The sequence below is a fragment of the Podarcis melisellensis genome (assembly GCF_964234715.1).
Source record: "Podarcis melisellensis genome assembly, chromosome: 11".
Lineage (NCBI taxonomy): Eukaryota > Metazoa > Chordata > Lepidosauria > Squamata > Lacertidae > Podarcis > Podarcis melisellensis.
The window spans coordinates 47,294,165-47,318,331 of NC_138543.1; the positions used below are offsets into that span (position 1 = coordinate 47,294,165).

General features: G+C 43.5%; 1 protein-coding gene across 2 annotated transcripts in view; it reads right to left on the minus strand.

The window, feature by feature from the left end:
* TARS1 (threonyl-tRNA synthetase 1) overlaps positions 1 to 24,167 on the minus strand; it is a 196,036-nt gene that overhangs the window by 19,978 nt on the left and 151,891 nt on the right. The window contains exon 1 of one of the 2 annotated variants that reach the window (XM_081929655.1): positions 578 to 983. The exons of the other annotated variant lie outside the window; for it this stretch is intronic. Coding sequence (XP_081785781.1) covers positions 578 to 979 — 402 coding nt within the window. The 5' untranslated portion in view covers positions 980 to 983. Of the gene's footprint in view, positions 1 to 577; positions 984 to 24,167 lie in introns of those variants that run through there. 2 annotated transcript variants of the gene reach the window in all.

The window sequence follows — 24,167 nt, forward strand, 5'->3', positions numbered from 1 at the left end:
ATTGGAGGAATACCAAGCAGGTTTTGTTTTTTAATAGAGAAAATAATTAAAAGACAAGCACCCAGCATGATTCGGGAAAAAGGGTGGCGTGGCGGCAGCTGTGACTAATGTTGGCCTTCGAGCCACAACATCCTCGCTGACATTTGCATGGCGACTTCCCGAGAGTCCACGTAACACTATACTGTCCACGTGTATGGCGCTTCACACATTACAGGCGGGTGTCAGGAGGTCCCTGCAAGGAAGAGCCTTGTATTCCAGCAAGGGGTGGGTGCGAGGGAACCAGGGGGGCAAACTATTTCATTTCTACGTATTGGGGGGGGGGTCAGTTATAATATGAAAGGAGGCGACGCGCCAAAGGATTTCACAGCCACAAGGGCGCTGCGTAAAAGTGGCCGTGCGCGCAAGCAGCGTCCTCACGTTACAAACCCATCCAGGATTCTTCGCAGAAGCTTCTTTGAAAGCGAGAGAAAAAGAGCCCAAGGCGAGGCCTCTTTTTAAGTCTGGAGGCACCGAGGGCGGGTGCTGCCTCCAGCCAGCCTCGCCATGGAGGTTGGGCGCGAAACTGGAGCCCCCTTACCTGTTCATCTGCCGCCGTCTCCATCTTCCTTCCTTCCTTGCACAGGCTGAGCCGGTTCTTCCCTCCGAAGCGGCGAGGAGCCCAATGGCAGCGGCAGCCAGCGAACTCAACCGGGCTGGCTTCAGTCGCGCAGGCCCCGGCAGCTGATGCAACGCGCCGCAAACGTGCTTCCCGGGCCCGCCCAGGCCGGGGCGCGGGGCGGAGCGCGAAGGATGGCGATCCCCGGGAGCGAAAGCGGAAGCTGCTCGCTCGGAGAGGCGAGAGAGCGGGGACGCGGCTTGGTTGTTGTGCGCGCCCGCTCGATCGCTTTCTCAAGGGATCCCATTTCACAAATCGGGGGTCAGGTGGAGTCAGTGCCGGTGCCAGGCTGTTCTTTTTGCGCCAGACACACACAAAATGCATCCCCCTCCCCAAAATTGCTAACTTCAATTTTAAAAACAAAACAAAACAGGTGTGTGTTAGGAAAAAAATCAAAAGCACTTGAAACTGCTTTTTTTTTTTAATTAAATGCATTTTCACTTTTTAGGTGTATATGTTACATAGATTTCCAACCAACTGTACGGTCTTTTTCATACATATGGATATGGTATGAATTACTTCAAAAATGATAAAGCTTCAGAATATAAAATAAAAATAAAATATCAGATTTAAAAAGATGTAACGAAAACTAATCTGTATAAAAACGTGCCCTTTCAAAGGTCAGTACTGCGCCCCTCTGAAGTCTTTCACACTGATCCAATGATAGCACAGGCCCTGCGTAGAGTGGCCGGTTCCTCTGAACGCTATTGGACTGCAGCTGTCATGAGCCCCAGCCAGTACAGTGGTACCTCAGGTTACATATGCTTCAGGTTACAGACTCCGCTAACCCAGAAATATTACCTCGGGTTAAGAACTTTGCTTCAGGATGAGAACAGAAATCATGCTCCGGTGGCGCAGCGGAAGCAGGAGGCCCCATTAGCTAAAGTGGTGCTTCAGGTTAAGAACAGTTTCAGGTTAAGACCGGACCTTTGTAACGAATTAAGTACTTAACCTGAGGTACCACTGTATTTCTTTAATATTTCTTTAATAATATATATATATATATATATATATATATATATATATATATATATATATTTGCTTTCGTAGATTTTCACGGGTACAGGAATGCAGGTTTTGGTGTCCTCGGGTGTCTTCCCGTGTAAAAGTTGGGGTGTCTAGGCGACGTTTCGACGAGGTCTCACTCGTCATCTTCAGGCTGGTGCTTTCGGCTTCTTGTTACTGGAACAGAGCAGGATCTCAGTGTTTGAGTTCCTATAAATACTGTTGAGGGGGTGTGGTGTATAGCCTCCAATGTTCTGGGCAGAGAGGAAGTTCCCAGGCTAGTGTGCCTTTTCTTCTTTTGTTCCTTAATTACTTGAGGGATATCTTGAGTGATTTCTTGAGTGATATCCTGAGTACCACTTAGGTGGGTCATTAGGTGTGGATTAGTTGCTAAAGTCTTTGTGTCTTGACCTCTTGAACTTTGTGAAGAGTTTTTCTGAGAAGATGGCTGTACTGCACTTAGTTGTGCTCTGGCTTGGCTTCGTGTATAGGGGCGAGCTGTGGTTTTGTGGCCTGTGTCAGCCAGATCTGTGTAGGGATTGCAGGGGGGTGCAGCATCCGGAGGTGCCACCATGGTTTGGCTACTGGATGGTGTCTGTAATTTATCTGTGGAGAGGGTCTGGGTTTGGGTCTGGTGTGGTTGATTGGTGATAGCGTTCTGTGTGCCTCTGGATCTGGTGTCAGTTTTTGTGGGGAGGGCTAATTTCCAGATGTCTGGCAAGCGGGATGTGTCGTCCCGCTTGTTCATGTTGTGAGGGTGTTTCTCTATCTCGATGGCTTCCATGATTATTCTCTTGTGGTGATGTTCCATGTTAAAGAGCAATTTGGAATCTGCAAAATTAATTTCGTGTCCTGTTTCTTTCATGTGTTGGAAGAGAGAGGAAGTTTTTTCTTCTTTTTTGACGGCATTCTTGTGTTCTGCGATACGTGCATTTATTCGTCTGTTTGTTTGTCCAATGTACGTGGCTGGGCAGACTTTGCAGGGTATTTCATAGACCCCTTGGTTTTCCAACTGGATTTTATCCTTGGGGTTTCTGAGGATATTGGCTATTTTTTGGTTGGTGCAAAAGGCTGTTTTGATATTGTGTTTATGGAGGATTTTGCTAATTTTATCTGTAGTGCCCTTGATATAAGGAAGGAGGGCCATGCCATTGTTTTCTTCTGTGTCTTGGTTTTTGGGGGGTGTTTCTTTTTGGATTAGCTTCGTAACCCTGTTTTGCTGGTATCCATTGGCAATTAACACATTTGAGAGATTCTGTAACTCAGTTGTCAAGTGGTCTTTGTCAGCCAGGCGTTTGGTTCTGGAGATGAGAGTCTTGGCTACGGAGTTTATTTGTGCAGGGTGGTGGTGTGATTGTGCATGTAAGTAGCGGTTGGTGTGTGTTTTTTTCCGGTAGATAGTGTGTCCTAGGGAGCCATCAGGTTTTTTGTAGATTAGGACGTCAAGGAAGGGAAGTTGGTTGTTGGCTTCTATTTCCATAGTGAATTGTATTTTGGGGTGTAGGCTGTTGAGATGTGTGAGGAAGCTATCCAGTTTTTCCTTCCCGTGTGGCCAAATTACAAAGGTGTCGTCAACATATCTGAGCCAAAGTTTGGCTCTTCACAAAGTTCAAGAGGTCAAGACACAAAGACTTTAGCAACTAATCCACACCTAATGACCCACCTAAGTGGTACTCAGGATATCACTCAAGAAATCACTCAAGATATCCCTCAAGTAATTAAGGAACAAAAGAAGAAAAGGCACACTAGCCTGGGAACTTCCTCTCTGCCCAGAACATTGGAGGCTATACACCACACCCCCTCAACAGTATTTATAGGAACTCAAACACTGAGATCCTGCTCTGTTCCAGTAACAAGAAGCCGAAAGCACCAGCCTGAAGATGACGAGTGAGACCTCGTCGAAACGTCGCCTAGACACCCCAACTTTTACACGGGAAGACACCCGAGGACACCAAAACCTGCATATATATATATATATATATATATATATATATATATATATATATGAAGTGCTGGCTGGGGCTCATGGCAGCTGCAGTCCAATATATATACTGCTGTATCATTCACAGCAGTTTGCAACAATATGAAAACATAAAAAGCAAGATAATGTTTATTTATTTTATTAAATTTCTATACCGCCCTTCATCCAAGGATCACAGGGTGATTTACAATATAAAAACACAAGCATACATACCATACTAACAAACAACATACTGAAAAAAGCACAATACGAAACACTACAATTCTATCAGACACTTATACTTCCCTGTTTTAAGTAATTAGCTGTACCAGCTAATCATAAACACTTCAATTAAGTCTTAGTTCTTCATTAATTAAATCCAGTTCATAGTATTTAAAACAAAGTCTATACACTATGCTATCTATAAAAAGAAACTTTTCAAAATAGTCCAGTATGACTCATTGTATTTTGTTTCTTGTTAAGCAGATTAATTTTGCAGATTTAATAAAAGAAATAAATCATGGAATATTAAAAAGAAATTATGCGTGCAAAGACAGCCTCTGGCGGATTGAGCGGAACAGACCAATAGTGGGCCCCATAGTTTGGAAGGTGGTTTCTGCACATGCTGTAGAGGGAACTGGGGGACAGGTGAGGCTTGTCAACCTGGGAAGGTGGCCCATCTAGGAGAAGGAAAACTCGGATCCTAAACCTCCGCTGTTCTTATCTTTGGGTGAAGAAAAGGCTAAGGAGTAAACCCTACACAAATCCAGAGTGAAGTCCCTAAAACAGCTGGATGGTGCCTTGTAGGTCTCCTTCTGGCAACTCCTGCAGCCAAGCTGGTGCCAAACATAATGCTCTGCTTTCCTTTGGACCACATCAGGGAGGCTGAAAGTGGTGGGTCTTGTCATCTGGGCAGCCCAGAACCACTGTGTCCTGGGAGATCGTTAAGTCCTGCTAACACAGCAGTTAGAAGTCATCCTCAGAGGTGCACTCTATTGTCTCTCTGCTAACAGCAGCAGCAGCAGCAGCAGCAGCAGCAACAACAACAACAACAACAACAATAGGATTCTAGCCTGAATTTTTCCTTTTGGGTATGTGGGGACACGGGTGGTGCTGTGGGTCAAACCACAGAGCCTAGGGCTTGTGGATCAGAAGGTTGAAGGTTCGAATCCCCGCAACGGGGTGAGCTCCCGTTGCTCAGTCCCTGTTCCTGCCAACCTAGCAGTTCAAAAGCACGTCAAAGTGCAAGTAGATAAATAGGTACCACTCCGGCAGGAAGGTAAATGGCGTTTCCGTGCGCTGCTCTGGTTTGCCAGAAGTGGCTTAGTCATGCTGGACACATGACCCGAAAGCTGTACGCCGGCTCCCTCGGCCAATAAAGCGAGATGAGCATACAACCCCAGAGTCCGTGACTGGACCTAATGGTCAGGGGTCCCTTTACCTTTACCTTTGTGAGTAATTTTCTTGTTTTCTGATGGAGAAACCAAAGTGTCTAATATATTCAAAGTTGTCTCTGTGTATATACTGTATGAACTGGTGCCTGACTTTACTTTTGTTTTTTTTTATTCCTTCCTCCCCACCCTTTTTCCTTGTGTGTCATGTCTTTTAGATTGTTAACAATCAGGGCAGGGACTTAACTTACTATTGATCTTGTAAGTATTCCTGGGAGCCTTTTGGACTGAAGAGGTGAGTAAAAGTGCTTTAAATAAATAAGAAGATCTTCCACTGTTCAGTTCAAGCATGATGGTTCACAAATGTACATTAGCAAGTTACCGTATGAAGGTATGTGAAAAAGAAGCTAATTTTTGCAGGAGTCTCACCATTTTGTTTATAAAAAATAATTATATCACTTTGTATGATACAATACTAGAACCATAGATGAGATTCTAAAACTAGAAAATATTTAGTGAAAAACAAACAAATAGGAAACAAAGTTATTTAAAGGAGAAATGAAAAACTCTGCAACAACTGGTAGATTCTGGAAAGGTGTAGATTATTAACATTATGTAATAAATATAGCCAGGAGAGGGCAGTAAAGTTACACATTTCAGAATATAATCCTTTGTGACCTTGATTCTGTTTGGATTCATTTAACCTTTTTCCATTATGATTTTTTTTGGTTGCTGTTCTGTTTTGCAATCCTGGAAATTCACATGAAACTATTTCTTGGCACGGATCCAATACAAAGTGGCACTGTAGGCCAACCAGAGCCATGTCCAGATTAGAGAGAGCAAGAGTGTTGGGCAAAATTCATTATTGATAGGTCCCCAACCTTGTTGGAGAGCCTTAGCAAGCTTTTTGCTACTGCTCACAGCCAGTGACATTGTTCTGTAGCTAAGGGCTGCCATTTAAATTTCCCACAATTCCTCACAAAAGGCCATACATCAGGGCATTGTGGGAAATTAAAAGCAGTTAAACTCAATTGCTTGGTGCTGCTCAGAGCACTGCAGTGCATGGGGGGTGGGGAGAAATTAAAAAGGACCCAGCATGGGGTGGCTCTTCCAAGATGCTAGAGTCCTGGGTTTGAATCCCCACTAAGCCATGAAGCTCACTGGGTGACCTTAGGCCAGTTACTTCCCCTCAGCCAAACCTACCTCACAGGATTGTTGTGGGGATTAAATGAGGAGGGAGAGAGCCATGAGAACCTTGAGCTATATAAAAAACACGAGTTTGGAAAACCTTTGCCAATCAGGTTTGCTAAAGGCAAACTAGATGTGGCATTCATTTTGTGATTGCAATTAAAATGGCACTTTAAAAATGTAAATAGCAGCTATGGGGCAGCCTGAGCAGGTTTGGGACCACAAGGGATAAAAGAGAGGGTTAACACTTTCTCCTCCATTGTGGTACCAGTGAGAATCATCCCCGCTTTAGCAGTTTATTTGCATATGGAGGGAAACTTAATACATTCTAATGCATTCTGAATCTGCCCATAACATGCAATCTAATCCTAGGTATGTTTGCTCAGATGCAAGTCCAACAGAGTTCACTTTCTCCCAGGAAAATGTGCTTAGGATCGCAGCCCTCCTGGTTTCATTGATCATCAATGTGTACAAAAACAAAAAAGGAACAGAAAAAACCCCTGTGAATGTAGTGTGAATTGCTTCTGCTTAGTAACATGGGACAAAAATGGATTCTGTTTATTGGTTTATCATACAAAAGTCCATCTGTGCCAATTTCTATGCATGGCTTTGGTATTTACACTGTCTGCCCTGTGAGTGGCACCGAGGGGGCGGGAAGGAGCACCGTTTGTCTTGTAGAAACCACAGCTGCCAAGCACAGAAAGGACAGTGATTTTTGTATAGGTGAAATGTCTTGGGTCAAATCCTAAGTGGGTGCAGACTGGTGTAAATATTGAGCTATATCCATTTCCATCAAGTCTTACGTTAAATTTACTTTAAAATTGTGGTTGGAAAGACTGGCTGGAATTAGAATGTTATTGAGTTCACATTCTTCTTAAAACAGGCAGTAAAGAAAGTAGCCAGGAAAATACAATCCAAGGAAATAACAGTGTGAAAAATGGAAGCTGGTGAGCCAGACTAATGCCAGGAGCTTGAAATGGGGGTGTATGAGACCTTCTACAAATGGGGTAAGACGTCACTATTAAAATCAGTATGATGTATCTAGCTTTGAAGGCCCTTGAGTATATGCCATCTTCTTTTGAACCCAAGTTATGCCTAAACCATCCCGGGAAAACCACTTCTTCTAGCTAGGACATAAAGTGGGTTTTAATGTTTTCAATTAACATTTTATTCTGTGGAGCGAAGAGTGAGACCTCATCAGGAAATTCGTAAGTGAAGTTTCTTGATCTCAAACTGGCTTTTCAAACCCAAGAACTAGCTGGGAATTTTGCAAGACTTCTTATACCATGGCCTGTGTCTACCTAGTGTTATAAAAGTTTAACCGGAGACTTGTATTTCCTTTGGTTTTGAAGCATTAAAAAGTAGTCTAGTTAGATTTCTGGAAAGCGGGCTCTGGAAAATACATCAAGGACTTACTTCTGAGTAAACATGCCTCGGATTAGTTTGCCTGTTATAGGCAGATCCAGTACGCATTAGAAACATAGTTTCTCCAAGGTGTATACCTTGCATGTTTTTTTCCAAGTTGCAAGATGTTACGTGGCTGGTTGTCTTTGTCAAATGGTTCTCCTGAATGTGCTTAGCAATTTTAGAGAAATCATGTGAAACTAAGACAGAAGCTTTTCTAGAAGTTTCAAGAATTTGTATTTAATTGGTGACTGTATTCCAAGCAGAAGCTCCTATTTATAATGGGCCAGTTTACTGCAAGTTGATTCTAGTATTTGATCATATAATGATTCATCTTGCATACTGATGCCCCCTTTCCATCCCTAACTTTTTGACACCTGTTACAGATAGGTAGCCGTGTTGGTCTGCCATAGTCAAAACAAAATAAAAAAATTCCTTCCAGTAGCACCTTAAAGACCAACTAAGTTAGTTCTTGGTATGAGCTTTCGTGTGCATGCACACTTCTTCAGATACACTGAAACAGAAGTCACCAGACCCTTCTATATAGTGAGAAGGTGGGGAGGGGTATTACTCAGAAGGGTGGTGGGAATGGGTGATTGGCAGATAGCTGTGATGAGCCTGTTGACGACTCTTAACGACTGCAATAGGTTAAGAGTGCAATAGGTTAACGACTGCAATACAACTCGCTTCTGTAAATAAACCCAGATTCTACACCATGAACCAGCTTTTTAAGTATTGGATGCCTGAGTGCATCTTACTTAGTAAGTGTTTTATCCTCATCAAAGATCCATGCCTTTGAATGCTTGATGGGAGCGTTCCACCTATATTATGTTATTGGCTCAGGCATCACTCTCTACTGAAGCACTTAGTTAGGATCATGGTCATCACACTGCGAGATGCATCAAGGCTGGAGGTGGTCGGATACTGACAGATCATAACTACACTAGACCATACTAGGGAATACTATGGTGTTAGTCTGTGTTTCTGGCTTGTGGTATCAACCTGGACCTGATGCTGTGACCACAGCTGGAAGCCTCCTGAAAGAAAGGATGTCAGTCTAAGATAGGAGTCAACAAACTTTTTCAGCAGAGGGCCAGTCCACTGTCCCTCAGACCTTGTGGGGGGGGGCAAACTATATATATATTTTTTGGGGGGTGAACAAATTCCTTTGTCCCACAAATAACCCAGGGATGCATTTTAAATAAAAGGACACATTCTACTCAAATAAAAACATGCTGATTCCCGGACCATCCGTGGGCCAGATTTAGAAGGCGATTGGGCTGGATCCAGCCCCCGGGCCTTAGTTTGCCTACCCATGGTCTAAGGCAGTGTTTCCCAACCTTTTTTGGGCAAAGGCACACTTGTTTCATGAAAAAAATCTCGAGGCACACCACCATGCCAGATGGGGAAAGGTCACTTTTTACTTATGTAAAAAAAAATTAAAAAATAGTAACAGCATAGAAGGTAATGGTTATCTCTTTGATGTCTGATGGGAGGGCATTCCACAGGGCGGGCGCCACTACTGAGAAGGCCCTCTGCCTGGTTCCCTGTAACCTCACTTTTCACAGTGAGGGAATTGCCAGAAGGCCCTTGGCACTGGATCTCAGTGTCTGGGCTGAACGATGGTGGCGGAGACGCTACTTCAGGTATACTGGACCGAAACCGCTTAGGGCTTTAAAGGTCAGCACCAACACTTTGAATTGTGCTCGGAAAGGTACTGGGAGCCAATGTAGGTCTTTCAAGACTGTCGTTACGTGGTCTCGGCGGCAGGTAGCAGCGCTCACAGCTTACGGACTGCACCGTGTAACAGGTGTCTGGCCCAGCAGCCTAAGGCGGACAAGCCACTGAAACAGGCATTCAGAATCCATTCATTTCATAAAACCTGCAGGGCTCAATCTCTGTTTTTGTGTATGTGTGTGTTTCTGTTTTGCCCAAGGGTCTGGGGGTGGGAGAGAGCTCTTTAGCATGATGCTTTTAAAACAATTAAATTATCAACAAACAAACCTGATGATATGAATAGCAACGTCAGGTGCTACCGGGGGGGGGGGGAAGGGGGCCTACTCGGAAGTAAATACTGCGTCCAGGCGCAATTAGCGCTGATTTAAGGTGCACCAAGACTGCCTAAAAACCTCACCAAAGATATGCAACAAAGCGCTTCGTTGCAGAGGGGAGAGTTTGTGCACCGTGGAGGCTGGAGGGCTTCTATTCTACATGCGGGGGTTGGGGGGCGAGGAAAATGTGCTCCGTGGGGGGGCGGGGAAGGCAAGAAAAGGAGCTGAGCTCTAACTATAGGCTCCCACGCTTGAGCACGCCCGACTCGGTGGGGCGGACCACCCTCTCTCCTGGAGGAGGAGGAGGAAGAGGAGGAGGAGATTCCCATCCACGGCGTGGCCTCCCACACTCCTGAACGGGAAATCTCTGCAGCCCAAGACTCTCCGCGAGGCAGCTCCTCCCTTCCTGCCTTGAGCCGCCGCCAGCCGCGCCCCCCTCCCCAGTTATCTGCTGCCTGCCAAGCCCCGCCCCTCTTCATTGTCCTCCCCTTCTGTTTATTCCCCTTCCTCCATCCCTCGCTTTTTTCCCTCTCTTTCCTTTTTTTTAAAAAATATTTTCTCTTCCCCTTCTTTTTTCCCACCCTTTCTTTTTTCTCTTTCTCCCCCCCTTCCCCGCCCTCCTGGGTTAAAGGATTTGAGCAATGGGTCTGGAGGTGGAGCTCGTCGGAGGATTAGACCGACTCGCCCGCCTCCCTCCCACGGCACACTAGGCAACGTCCGGCGGCACACTAGTGTGCCGCGGAACACCGGTTGGGAAACACTGGTCTAAGGAATCACAAATCACCTTCTCAATTCTCCTCTTCTGATGTGTCTTAAGTCCAGCTACCTATCTTGGAAACTTGGTGGGATTCTGAGACAACTGTCTGAGATACTTTTCTTAAAACTACTAAAAGGTAGAAATCAGAGGCATAATTTTTTTTATCTATAGCTTCTGCTGAAATACTGTATTGGTGATTATGTTTCATGATGCTGTAGGGAGCGGTGTCTAAAAAGGGATTTTGCAAGAAGGAGTGGCAACCACTGGTTCAGAGATTGCTGCTATGTGGTAAAGGTAAAGGGACCCCTGACCGTCAAGTTCAGTTGCGGACGACTCTGGGGTTGCGGCACTCATCTTGTTTTACTGGCCAAGGGAGCCGGCGTTTGTCCGCAGACAGCTTCCGGGTCATGTGGCCAGCATGACTAAGCAACTTCTGGCAAACCAGAGTAGTGCATGGAAATGCCGTTTACCTTCCCGCTTTATCTACTTGCACTCTGACGTGCTTTCGAACTCCTAGGTTGGCAGGAGCTGGGACCGAAATACGGGAGCTCAGGGATTCAAACTGCTGACCTTCTAATCAGCAAGGCCTAGGTTTAACCCACAGCGCCAACTGGTCCCAGGTCTGCTATGTGGTAGGAAGGCCATATACCTTACTTTACAGAGATCAGTCCTCTATTTGAAGGATTAATTCCAGGTCCAGTTGAAAGATAAAGAACCCTCAGAAGGAAGAGCAAGAAGGGCCTTGAAGTTGCAACTGGAGTAGATTGAGCAGGTTGCCATTATGTCAAGATGTACTGTATTTCTCTTAAAATTATAGTAAGTATTTCTAAATTACATCTAAACTATTGTGCAAATTTTATGCACATCTGTGGTGCCCTCTGTCCTTTTTTCCTGGGGATTCTTTCGGGTGTTGGTGCAATGCATACATGGGCTGCCTCTTGAAGGTTGGACCTGAACTCTTTACACTTTCTAGAGCTCCCTGGAATGTTCTTCAGGGCTGCCCTGAAAGGTGTCGGTCCCATCTATGTAATTGCACTGAGACAACGAAGTGAACTCCAGCAACCTTCCTTTTACGATGACGAAACAAGCAAGCAAACAAACAAACAAACAAGAAAGATGGCAGAAATTTTAATGCCATCCAGAATTCTTATTACTAATTATGTGGATGCTTTCCACTCCATTGCATCTGCTTGGTGGAGAAACGATTGACCTATACTCTCAAAAATAAGAATGTGGGAAAGTCTGTGAACTTCAAGAGTTATGCTGGCAACGTTTTGCTGGTATTTCTCCACAGGAAGGCTTAGCTGACATTGGAAGAATGGGTGAAAGAGCAGGGAGGCAGGCACCAAGTACCGTCCAAATTTGATTAGGCTTTTTGCCACTTCCAGAATCAGAACTTTGGCCCACAATAAATTCCTCTTGCTGGAAACCTACAACACCCCCCTCCCCAAAACACTCTGTGTGACTGGAGATCACAAGGCTCCCTATTGGAAATATTCTCAACAGAGATTTCAGGAAGGTTAGCTAATGTGAAGCATACTTGTGTAATTCCCGTGATGGGCACTGATAACTGGGGCCTGTTCTCTGCGCCAGCAGAGAGTTAAAGGGAGCCTGGTGACACCCTACAGCTCAGCTGCATGCCAAAAGTAGATGTCGTATAGAATGAAATGCCATTCACCATGCTTTGCTACCCTTGTTTCCAAAACTGCCAACATCTGAAGAAAACCTAAAGCCAAAAGAGGGGAATTAACGACCTGGCTCTGTGGCCTGAGCCCACACAGCTATCTATTAAAGTTGCAAGATTTATTGTCCTGTTAAAACTGGCAATGCAGTCAGTGAGAAAGGATAAGCACAATGCCAAGAAGGTTGCTAGCTAACCATGAGAAGAAAAAGAAATGCTTCTGTGGCTTTCTTTTTCTTCTTCTTCTTTGCTTTTTGGCCAGTTGAGGCAAGTCTCCCCTCCCTAGGTTGTGGGTGGGTGTGCTTAGTTATGTACCTTTTCCAATTGGCACCTGCTCCCATGCTTGCAAAACAACAACACCAGGTTTCTGCCTTAGATCTATCAAAAATCGCTACCCTGGCTCCATCACTGGGTAGGATGTCCAAAAGAGAGAAAACACATAACCAAGAAAAGAGAAAGGGCATGGGTTTACATAAAATCTGCATGTGCTCATTTATATGTGTATTTATATGTGTAGCGCAGGTGGCACTGTGGTCTAAACCACTGAGCCTCTTGGGCTTGCCGATCAGAAAGTTGGCGGTTTGAATCCCCGCGACGGGGTGAGCTCCCGTTGCTCAGTCCCTGCTCCGGCCAACCTAGCAGTTCAAAAGCACATCAAAAAATGTGCAAGTAGATAAATAGGTACCGCTCCAGCGGGAAAGTAAATGGTGTTTCCATGCGCTGCTCTGGTTTGCCAGAAGCGGCTTAGTCATGCTGGCCACATGACCCCACATGACCTGGCCACATGACCCACATGACAAACGCCGGCTCCCTCAGCCTACAGAGCGAGATGAGCAACGCAACGCCAGAGTCATCCGTGACTGGACCTAACGGTCAGGGGTACCTTTACCTTTTTTTATCTGTATTTACATTGAAATATCTATATCCATAGTGATGAAGCCTGTGGCTTCAAATATAGGGTTCCTTAGTTTAAATAAAGGGCTGCCCTCTGATAGACCTTCAGAGAGAGGGGGGTTGTCTGTAACACAGGCTACACAAGGAGGGGCCCACCACAGAACAGGTTTGCTGAGGAGTCACCTCAAGGCTAGAGTTGACCCTGTTTCTCTCTTAAGAGTAGTAGTAGTAGTAGTAATAATAATAATAATAATAATAATAATACCCACCCATCTGGCTGGGTTTCCCCAGCCACTCTGGATGGCTTCCAACAAAAGATTAAAAATACATTAAAACCTCAGTCATTAAAAACTTCCCACCTACTTGACTCTTGAGTGGATGCTGCTGAAGTAAAGCAAGCCCAAGTCTAGTAAGGCCTAAATAGAAGACCACCTCAGGAAAGCACACATGCTGCTTTAGGTTCTGCAGAAAAAAGGCAGGATATAAATGACATAAATAAATAAATGTGCCCTCGCACCCCAGCATTCGTAGCGAGTGAAATGTCCGGCTGTGAACTGCATGTAGGGAGAGCTCTGTGAAACTCGCAAGCTGATGCCCTTCTGCCAACACAGGTTGTTCCACTTAAAAAGGCATAACCCTCCCTACTTGGCAATAGCACTCTATTCCACAGTTCTCTCGTGAGGCGAACAAGCTGCAAATTCTTCCCCCTCCACTTCCTTCCACTGTAGTACCTCATCTCCACATTTTTTATTTTAATTTATTTGGTACTCTGACTAGAAACCCTTAGGAACTCTTCCTCCCACCACCCCACAATAACATTTTAAATTAAGAAGCGAACAGTAAAAGAAAGCAAATGGGAAGAAAACAATTGTTTATTGGAAAACATCTGTTTGCCTTTAAGGTAATGTAAAAAAATTTACAGTGGATTGCTAAGCAATGCCTCCTGCATTTATAGTTCTGCTTCATTTTCCATTCGCGTATATGACATTAGGGGGTTCCGTGACAAACACCACAAATTGTGTTTGGAGATGAAGTTTGTTTTCACTCTGGCCTGGATTTCAGCAAGACTTCTTTTTCTTTTTTCAAAATTAAACCATCTACAGAATGGCACATCTGTTGAGGCTGCCTGAGGACACAGAACTTGATAAATGTCTACATTTTTTCAGACGTGGGAACTCTTGGGCAAAACGGGATGCCTGCTTTGGCCATCTGCATGCCAGTACCCAGTGTGCTTTTTCAGCTCACAGCAATTGGATTGTTGTGTCTCAATCCTCGGGATAAAGCAAAAAGTTCAAGCCTGTTTGTACAGTGCGGGCACACAGAATGCTTTTTCAACAGTGCAGCCTTTTAAACAATTTCTTGTGTGGTCACCTTCTTGGACTACTGCTCTGAAGCTGGCCACATGATTTCAAAATCTGTTTTGCTGGGTATGCTGCCTGAAAAATCAGCAGAAATCTGGACGCGTGACAAGACTTAACTGGCTGCCTTCGTCTGACCAATTCCACGTGAATCAAGTCACTCTGGGGCATCATTTCCCGCTGAACAACGTGGAATTTGTAGTTTCCTGTGGCCCCAGTTCCATTCAGGAAGTAGAGGAAGCTCAAGGCCCAGTGTTACTCAACAGGAAATAATGCTTCTGAGCATGCCCAGGAACAGCAGGCCTGGTTAAGGATCAAGACTACGTACTTTCTCTAGTGAGCCCTCCTCTGTTTTCTTTGGTTTTTGATTGAGAAGGGGTTGCTGTGGCTAGCAGAGAGGGACAGCTAGGAGAGGGGACAAATCCCACTATTAATCGCCATGTGGACACCTCAATCAATGCCCAGGCTAAAAGGAAAATGGAAAACTGGGATTCTTAAGCAACAATGTAAAACGTCTCAGAGCATCAGCAAGCAGATTCTCTTAGTTTTTCCTCTTACTTGACTCAACAGTATTTGGTCTACCTCTGTTCTACCCTCACTGCTTTGAGCTGCTGTGTTTTATTTGATGATGTGAGCCTTTCTTATTCACACGCTATGTCCATAATGGAGCCCATTGCAGGGAAATGTGGCAACCAACTATTTTGCAACAAGGCCACAATCCTGGGGGCATTAGATAGAGAATGACTCCATAGTTCAGACCATGCTGTGGTCAAGCGTGTATGTGGAGAAGTCCAGTAGCCTGACTGAAATTCAGTATCTGAAGAAGTGTGCATGCACATGAAAGCTTATACCAAGAACAAACTTAGTTGGTCTCTAAGGTGCTATTGGACAATTTTTTTAAAATTTTATATATATATTTGAAATTCATATGATCATTTTGATTGATTACTAAGAAAGTCCAACATATTTCCAAGGAGACATAATTAGCTGATGAGAGGCACTGCTGCTCTTGGGGGGGGGAGGAATAAAATTCATGTGGTTTGGGGGGTTGCCCACTGCCTTGCAGGATATTTTTCAGGAGAAGAAAAAGCTAAGGCATAAATCTGGAGTAGAGTCTCTAAGATGGTTGGATGGTGTCTTGTACACCTCCTTCCAGCTCTACTTTCCTGAGTCTGGCTGAGAATGGGGTGGGTGGGGTCTTGTTGTCTGGGCAGCCCAAGAGCTCCATACAGACTGCCCAGGCTTGCACCCCAGGGAGGCCACTTTGGTGCTGTGAACATGGAAGACAGAAGTTATGAGTTACTGGTCTCTGCAGCTACAGCAGGAGCTATGATTCTTCAGCAGTTTGACTTTACCCCCAGAGGCCCATTTCATTGTCTCTTGAGACAGACAAATGCCAACAAAAAGTTTGGGGATGTTCTCAGACTAATAATGGACCCCAGTTTTTCCACGCAGGATAAATAGAAAACAGGTTTCACACAGTCTCATATGTGTTACTCACGATCTAAGACTCATGATCTGAACCTCAAACGTGCACTGAAGCATTTGGTTTGGATTAACTCTTAATATGGCATCTGCACAGTCTTCACATTTCCAGTCTGTTTGGGGGCAACAGCCTGATTCTGCACAGAGACTTTACAGGTGGACGGAGAGATCAAAAACGAGTTGATCAAAGCACTCATTTATATCCCACTTACTGTGTTTGCTTAGCCAGACTGTCATACTTAAGGCTCTTTCTGAGAAAGGCTTCTACTGCAAAAATGACACAAAGCAGTGCAGCTTGTCGTGGAATCCACCATCTTTCTCTTGTCTGCTGTTTCTTCTCCTGTCTTCTATTTAAGTGAACAATTCTGGCTGTTTACATCAATTGTTACTCTGCTGTTGCAAACGAAACGCATGCACATCACATCCGAATCCATTGTGCCAACATTGCATAGGAATTATTGAAGACGTGCCTTTTTAGACAAACGTTCTTCTGATCTCCTTATCTGAAACTCCTGCTTTTAATTGCTGTTTTAACCGGTTTAATGTTTAACGGGCTTCTTTTGTTGCACACTTTAATTGTGGGTGCTTACTTTAATGTATTGATAGAATTATTTCACTGTGTGTTTTAATTATATGTGATCATTCATTGTTATTTTGGGGTCATTAGTTTTATGCTTCTAAAGTGCTTAAAAGCCACTTTGGCCGTTGGGCAGCATATAATGAAATAAATAAAGCAAATCATGGATCAAGGCAGAGAGCTGCCTGTGGCTGTCCTTAGCGAGGAGGACATCCCCACATTTGTACCCACTAGTGCTGTAGTTCTTCCACGTTTCAGTTGATAATGCCTTTGGAGGTCTGTTTGTGAGAGCTGAGCAGCATGTACTCTCTCCTGCCCCTTGCTGGCTGTTCCATGCTAGCGCAGGATCATCTTTTGCCAGGAAAATCAGAGCATTGGGAATGAAGTACCGGTACTTTAATTACGACCTGAATGTTTAGAAACATGAACTACTCCTGCTATGCCATATAGCACCATACTTGCTAGTGTGTAAAGGTAAAGGCTCCCCTGACCATTAGGTCCAGTTGTGGCGGACTCTGGGGTTGCGGCGCTCATCTCGCTTTACTGGCCGAGGGAGCCGGCGTACAGCTTCCAGGTCATGTGGCCAACATGACTAAGCCGCTTCTAGCGAACCAGAGCAGCGCATGGAAACGCTGTTTACCTTCCCGCCAAAGTGGTTATTTATCTACTTGCACTTTGACGTGCTTTCGAACTACTAGGTTGGCAGGAGCAGGGACCGAGCAACGGGAGCTCACCCCGTCGTGAGGATTCATACCGCCAACCTTCTGATCAGCAAGCCCTAGGCTCTCTGGTTTAACCCACAGCGCCACCTGTGCCCCTCTACTTTCTAGTGTACTGTTGTGTAAAACACATGCAGAACCCTGCATCTTTTGTTCTATACTCTGCTTTAATGAGGGTACACACAAGAAGGTGATGGATGGTTGGTGAAAGAGCCTGTGTGAGATGCAGGGAAGGGAAGATCTCTCAGGGTGGGAGACTGGGAGAAGAAAGAGAAGCTCCCAGGTGAGAGCTGGGAAGATCTGCCCCCTTCTGTGTGAGACAAAATGGGAGAACTGCATGGCAAAATTTAGAGAAGTATAAAGGGTGGCTCAGTTTTGGCTGATGAAGGATGGCTGCGTTTTGGTTACTTAACTGAGGCATATCATCATCATTATTACCATTAATCAAAAATGTTAATAGAAAATTAATAATCAAAGACCACAGGGTAGTTTGCAACATTATAATAACAGTGCAATATAAAACAGTTGTCTTTAACATCCCGTAAAACAACAAGCTTTAACACCAACAATATAAGAATCCCTAACAAATACCAATGGTTGCAGCAAATAATCATGCCAACAGGCGCCATTATAGTGCCAGGGTCTGGGGGAATAGATGTCTTGAGCTGATATCTGAAACTCAGCAATGAAGGTAATTTCCAGGGGCGGGGAATTCTAAAAGTGGGGGCCCTGTTATCACTGGCAAGATGCAAGAAGGGCCCCTTAAATGCTGCAGCTCAAATGATTCTGAAGTATGACTTTTCTGTTATTACAAAGATGAGAGATGGGAAAACCTGTGGACCCTCCAGATGTTGCTTGGCTTCTACTCTCACCAACTCCAGCCAGCATAGCCAATAGGGATGGTGAGAATTGAAATCCAGCAACATCTGGAGGGCCATAGCTTCCCCATCCCTGATCTAGATTAGAACATATAAAAGGAAATGTGTGCAATCGTGTGAAAAAAGAAGTAACAATTTCATATTGCTCTCCATTTTGGCCTTCCTTCTCATCAGCCTCTAGGGGGAGCCCTGCTTTCAGCAAATCCTTTCATTTCTTTTCATCTCAGGAGAGATTTGCAAATCACTTGCCAACAGGAGTTGGAGAAAGCTGCAGATTTTAGGACTAAAGCATTCAGGCCACATCCCATGCCAGTTTCCCCCTTGATATTAAAATATGTGGCTCACGCATGACTTTAGAATCAAATCAAAACAAAGCAATGCAACATGCTAAACCATGTCTGTTCAAGAGGGGCACCCAGGCAGCGTCAAAGGACCAGACTGCAATGTTCTGCTTCTCAGTAACTGATGTTCGTTTTTACTATGTCATAGAATCTTAAAATTGTAGTGTTGGAAGGGACCCCCAACAGTGATCTAGTCCAGTCCCTTGCAGGAATATCGACTAGATCATATATAACACCGAACCTCTGCTTAAAAACCTCCAAGGAAGGAGAGTCCACCGTCCCGAGGGAGTCTGCTCCACTGTTGAGCAGTTCTTATTCTCATAAGGCTTGGTTTCCATATCGAAGTCAACAGAACCAGTCCAGAAAAAGTAGTTCATGAATTATTATACTTTAGCACCTGATGAGAAATTTGTTTTAAAAAGAAAAGAGAAAATGAATTTTAAGCTATTTCAGTAAAACTTTTGTCTATGTGTGCCTTTTGTTTTTTCAGACTATGGATATGAGAAAAGGTGTTTGTATGATCCCCTTAGTAAGAGACATTTAAATCACATTTGCAGCTCTTATGGTGGCTAATACAGTAGAGAAAGAACAGGCATTTGTAATGCAAATGCACATCCTGGGAAAACAAACTTATGTGAATTCATGAAAGCCTCTGCTGTGAAAATGTTCCCTGCCTTAGACATTTAATGACTGTGTGTCAAGCAGAGAGTATTTCCCTTTCATTTTCTAAAAAAAAACTGGAAACAAATGAAGAACAAAAACAGCACATGGTATTTCCTCTTAAGTCATGATATTTATTGAACACAGGCAGCCTGATCCTAGGGTGAATCTGAACCACCACAAGACTGAATTTAGGACAGGTGCCAGTACCCTACAAGGTATTTTGTCAAGCCAAACCCATGATTGGCCACTTTACATCATTTGGTGGTATACATAGGGTGGTATACATAGGGGGATTCAACCTGAGTGCTGCTCTGCCAGGTAAATATCAGATAATTTTGTGGTACTGTAATTTTGTATTATATCCCATCACTCCTAATGGCAAACTCAATTCCCCAGTACAGCCAGAAATGGCAGGGAGAAACAAGAAGATGATATCAGCATATTTGGGGGGACTCTGCCATTTGCACAAGTTAAAATAATAGCAATAATTTAAACCCTGCCCCTGCTGTTCCTTTTTTTTTTTTTTTTTTTTTTTGCTAGTCTCACTTGTTAATTCTATATGGAATTTCTGGATGTCTTCTGTTATGGCTAGCTTTCATAGTTGGTATTTTTCAAAAGAACGTAAAATGTAAATTTGTATAAATACAAATGAAAATTGTCATTCAGCATCTCCCCATTTATCTCCCCATGTTAATCTTGCTGAAACTATTGCGTAAGGGACATTTCACTGAAAGTTCAGTTTCCATGACCAAATTGCTGTGTTGACAATGTGGGCAGAGTAGATTCACTTCTGGTGAAGCTGTTGTGCCATTCATTCGCCATGTGTCCAGTTGTGATCCTGGCCACATTACACGTGCATAAAGTTCCAAAAAACAGGCTCATAGAAAAGCAGTTGTGTGGCTATATTGCCTTATGATGGACTCTACTTGGACCCACCAAAACTCACATTCTCAGGATGCCAATTTGTTGGTGTGTCTTTTTCTGAGTAAGGAATCCTCGTGCCATATTTATCATTCACTTTTCCAAATAAGGGCACATTCCATAAGGGGGCGTTATATTGCAAAGAGGACATTCAGATCTGTTTTTTTCTGTGTGCATGCTAGCTTCTACACATTCCTTGGTGTGTCTCCCCCCCCCCCAGTGTTATATATTGCTGTTCCGCCGCTTGCCATCCACACCACTGGACAGAGCTTGATGAAACATATCCACAGGTGTTTGTTTTTGTCCCTCCCCATTGTCAGTTTAGTTGCAGTTGCAGTACGTGCACTGGAATTGTTGATTATTTTATAGTTTTCTAATGGTTTAGAAAATATCTTTTTTATCACTCTAGCACAAGATGACAGTCTCTAAGGTAGTCCCTTCTATGTAGCGGATGGACATCTTGAGAAAACAGCTCATCCTATTCAGTTGTTGAGCATGCCTACAGCCTGTGCAGATTGTTAAAGAGAGGAATGATCCTATTGTTTGCGCTTTCAGAAACAAAATAGCTAGGGTTGTGCTCAAGCAAGTAGCAAATGGAAGTGGGGGTGCTGAAACCTTACCACACATGTGACAAACTGCCCATCAATAAAAATAAAAATGCCAACAAGTTTACACATCAGCAGTGCCTGTAGTAGATATATAAAAGGTTATTTTAATTTACTGGATTTTATTTTGTTTATTTTTGCATAAAGGGGAAATCCAGATTAAAAAAATAAATAAAAAGCATGGGCTGGAATTTTGACAGCATCGCTGTTGTGCAGATGATGCCAAAAATAATAATGATGCATGCATGAGCAGCACTGATTGCACAATAAACTCACACCTGATAGTGTATTTAGAAAGTTAGGGTGTTGTTTTAATGGCAAATTCCTAGATCATTTTGAAATAATTTGTAGTAATAAATGTTGAAGTGTAATTCCTGTAAAATTCTCTTGACCTTTGCCCTACTGCATCTTATTTTAGATCTTATTTCCCCAAATATTTCTGATTGTCACTCTGCTGGTATTTCATTATGTTCTACATACAAGGAAATAATAACATGTTCAGTATTTGATTTGGAGCTGCAATTCTGGTTTTCAGCTGAATCTCGATTTTGATTGGAATTCAGGCCTAATAGCTATACATTATGCCCTCACAGCTTGTAATAAAACAAGAAAACAATTAAGCCTCAAGGAGAAATCTATAGCTATCAGTAACAATTAATTGCACATTTATTCCAAAGCCATTTAAAATGATTTAATTAATTCAACAAAATTGATGAACTTGATCTGGTGATACCAGCTTTTCAAAGTCTTGATAATCTTTTACACATCCAGCACCTCTCTGCTACTCGCTTGCCTCGGCACCCTGCTAATCCCACAGCCCCCTTTTGTTGTTGTTGTTGTTTAGTCGTTTAGGCGTGTCCAACTCTTCTTGACCCCCTGGACCAGAGCACGCCAGGCACTCCTGTCTTCCACTGCCTCCCGCAGTTTGGTCAAACTCATGCTGGTAGCTTCGAGAACACTGTCCAACCATCTCATCCTCTGTCGTCCCCTTCTCCTTGTGCCCTCCAACACCAGGGTCTTTTCCAGAGAGTCTTCTCTTCTCATGAGGTGGCCAAAGGATTGGAGTCTCAGCTTCAGGATCTGTCCTTCCAGTGAGCACTCAGGGCTGATTTCCTTAAGAATGGAGAGGTTTGATCTTCTTGCAGTCCATGGGACTCTCAAGAGTCTCCTCCAGCACCATAATTCAAAAACAGCCCCCTTTGGGAAACACTAATTCAGAGTGAGGTTAATGACTGAATTGCTTAGCTGATGATCCTTATGTGGAACTGGGCAGGAGTGTGACCATACTAATATTCAAAGACCTCCCAGAGGTATTTGATACAATAGAACCATCTAATCTTCCTAGACTGCCAGTTTACTTTAATTTGGGGGGATACTACTTTGCAGTAGCTAGCTACCAGAAAGTAGCACTAAGTGTCTGATACTCTCTCCCAGGGGCTCTGACCTGTGGAGTATCTCCCAGTGCCATCTTATCCCTGGTACTTTTTAACATCTACATGCAACTGCTGGGAAAGATCATTTGGAAGCCTGGAGTATGGTATCGTCAATATAGCAATCAATATGCAGGTCTTAAAAAGGCAACGATTCTTTTCAAAACCTTTCTTATCAGGATTCTCTGAGGATATGTGGGATTGAAGGTATGAGCTGGATGAGGACCAACAAACAAGCTTATCCAGACATGACAGAACTGGTTATGGTGGCAGAATGATGCATGTCTAAAAAGTGTGTCTTCAATGTGAAAAGTTTGGAAAGCTCTGCTGTATACCGTCCCTAGTTTTGACTGTCATTGATGCCGTTACATTTGGCTTGGTTTGATATTTGTATGTAGCTTTTCCACACTGAGTTTGTATAATCCACAATGTGACAATGTATTTGTATCCTGCTCTTCTATTGAAAGTCATTTTCTTTTGTGATGAATTTTAACTGTTTTTATTCTTTGAACATTTCTTAACATTTTACGTACGCCACTTAGAAATATGTAAATGCAAGTACAACGAACAGTTTCTAACGCAGTAACACTTCCCTAGTCCATCACTCAACCCAGGTCACTCAAGACAACCTAGGCAGTTCCCAGACCAGACCTAAAACCAGTCTGGAAATGGATCCAAATGTTTGGCTCAGCAAATCCTGGAGCTGCATCACATGTTCACCTTACTAAGGTTTACAAGGCTGGATATAGGGCAATAGTTATTAGTTCTGCCGGGGTCAAGGAGAGACACCTTTTAATAAGGGCCTCACCACAGCCTCCTTCAGGACTTCCTCTGAGACACAATTAGACATGTCTGATCTTGCTGCTTTAAGCAGCCATTATGGCATCCCTGTGGATGGCCTTACTTCAAAGTTGGTCCATGTTCTCAGTACTGATAATATTAACTCAGGCTTCCTCAAACTCGGCCCTCCAGATGTTTTTTGGCCTACAACTCCCATGATCCCTAGCTAGCAGGACCTGTGGTCAGGGATGATGGGAATTGTAGTCTCAACACATCTGGAGGGCCGAGTTAGAGGAAGCCTATATTAAGGACTTTTTAAAATTGATGTGAATTCAAAGACCAAATAAGCATAGAATCTGGAACATTGTAAGCTCTGGGAGGGTGCAGAGTTTTCTGTTTCTGAAGATTTCTTAGAGGTGAGGCTGAATCGCTACAGCAGCAAGCTGTAGTAATTCCCTTTCCTGCCACCTGCCCTGTCCACAGAAAGTTTTTCCAGAGCTGATTATTTTCTGAAAGCCCTCTACCATCTAAAATAAGGGAATAAATGAAATAATTTTTGCAGGGATTCTTGGGCCATTGCAACAAGATATCTGTAAAAGAACCTAGAATTTTTGACTACTAACAAAATATAAATAAATCAGTCTGTGTAATGCTGGCACAAGGAACTACAGAGATTTCCACTGCAACACTTACTGACTTCAGTATAACGGTAAATGGCTGTGTTGCACATTGTTCTCCCTTATCAGAAATTAGCAAATCACCATATGATTATTTTTATGAAGCATTCATTCTTAGTGAATGTTTTCAAAGTACAATCCTGTATCTTACTGAGTAAATCCCGTTCAGTTCAATTGGGCTTACTCCCAGCTACAAGGGACTTGGATTGCTACAGCCTTAATTACGTGCCAGTAGTCAAACAACTTACTCAGGAGTACTTCTGTTGATTTCAATGGACTCCCATCATTTTTCATTTTTGTGAAGTGCTTTGGACATTTTGTGCATATTGGAAAGGTGACATTGCAACAACTTAATTACAGTAATATCCTACTGAAGCCAGCAACACATTCCCCCATGTTTTCCATAAATTATAATAGAATACAGTTTGAGAATTGTTGCTTAGAAAACATCATTCTAAATGTACTCAAAACCAAATGTGTTTTTTTTCCTTCATGGAAAATGCTGATTTAAAAATAAAACACAAGCTCTTTCTGCTGGGAAAGGAAACACTTGGAGACTCACTTTCATGCTGCTTTTAATTAGAAACTTGCCGAAAATAAACGCTGAAAATGTCATTCATACACAATAAATACCGAAAATGTCACTCAGCAGCCATGTTTCTTTATAGCAGGAAACTGTTTGCTCTGTAAATTGTGGAGCTGCTCAGACTTCTCTTGTACATGAACCTTCTCCATGGACTAGATTTG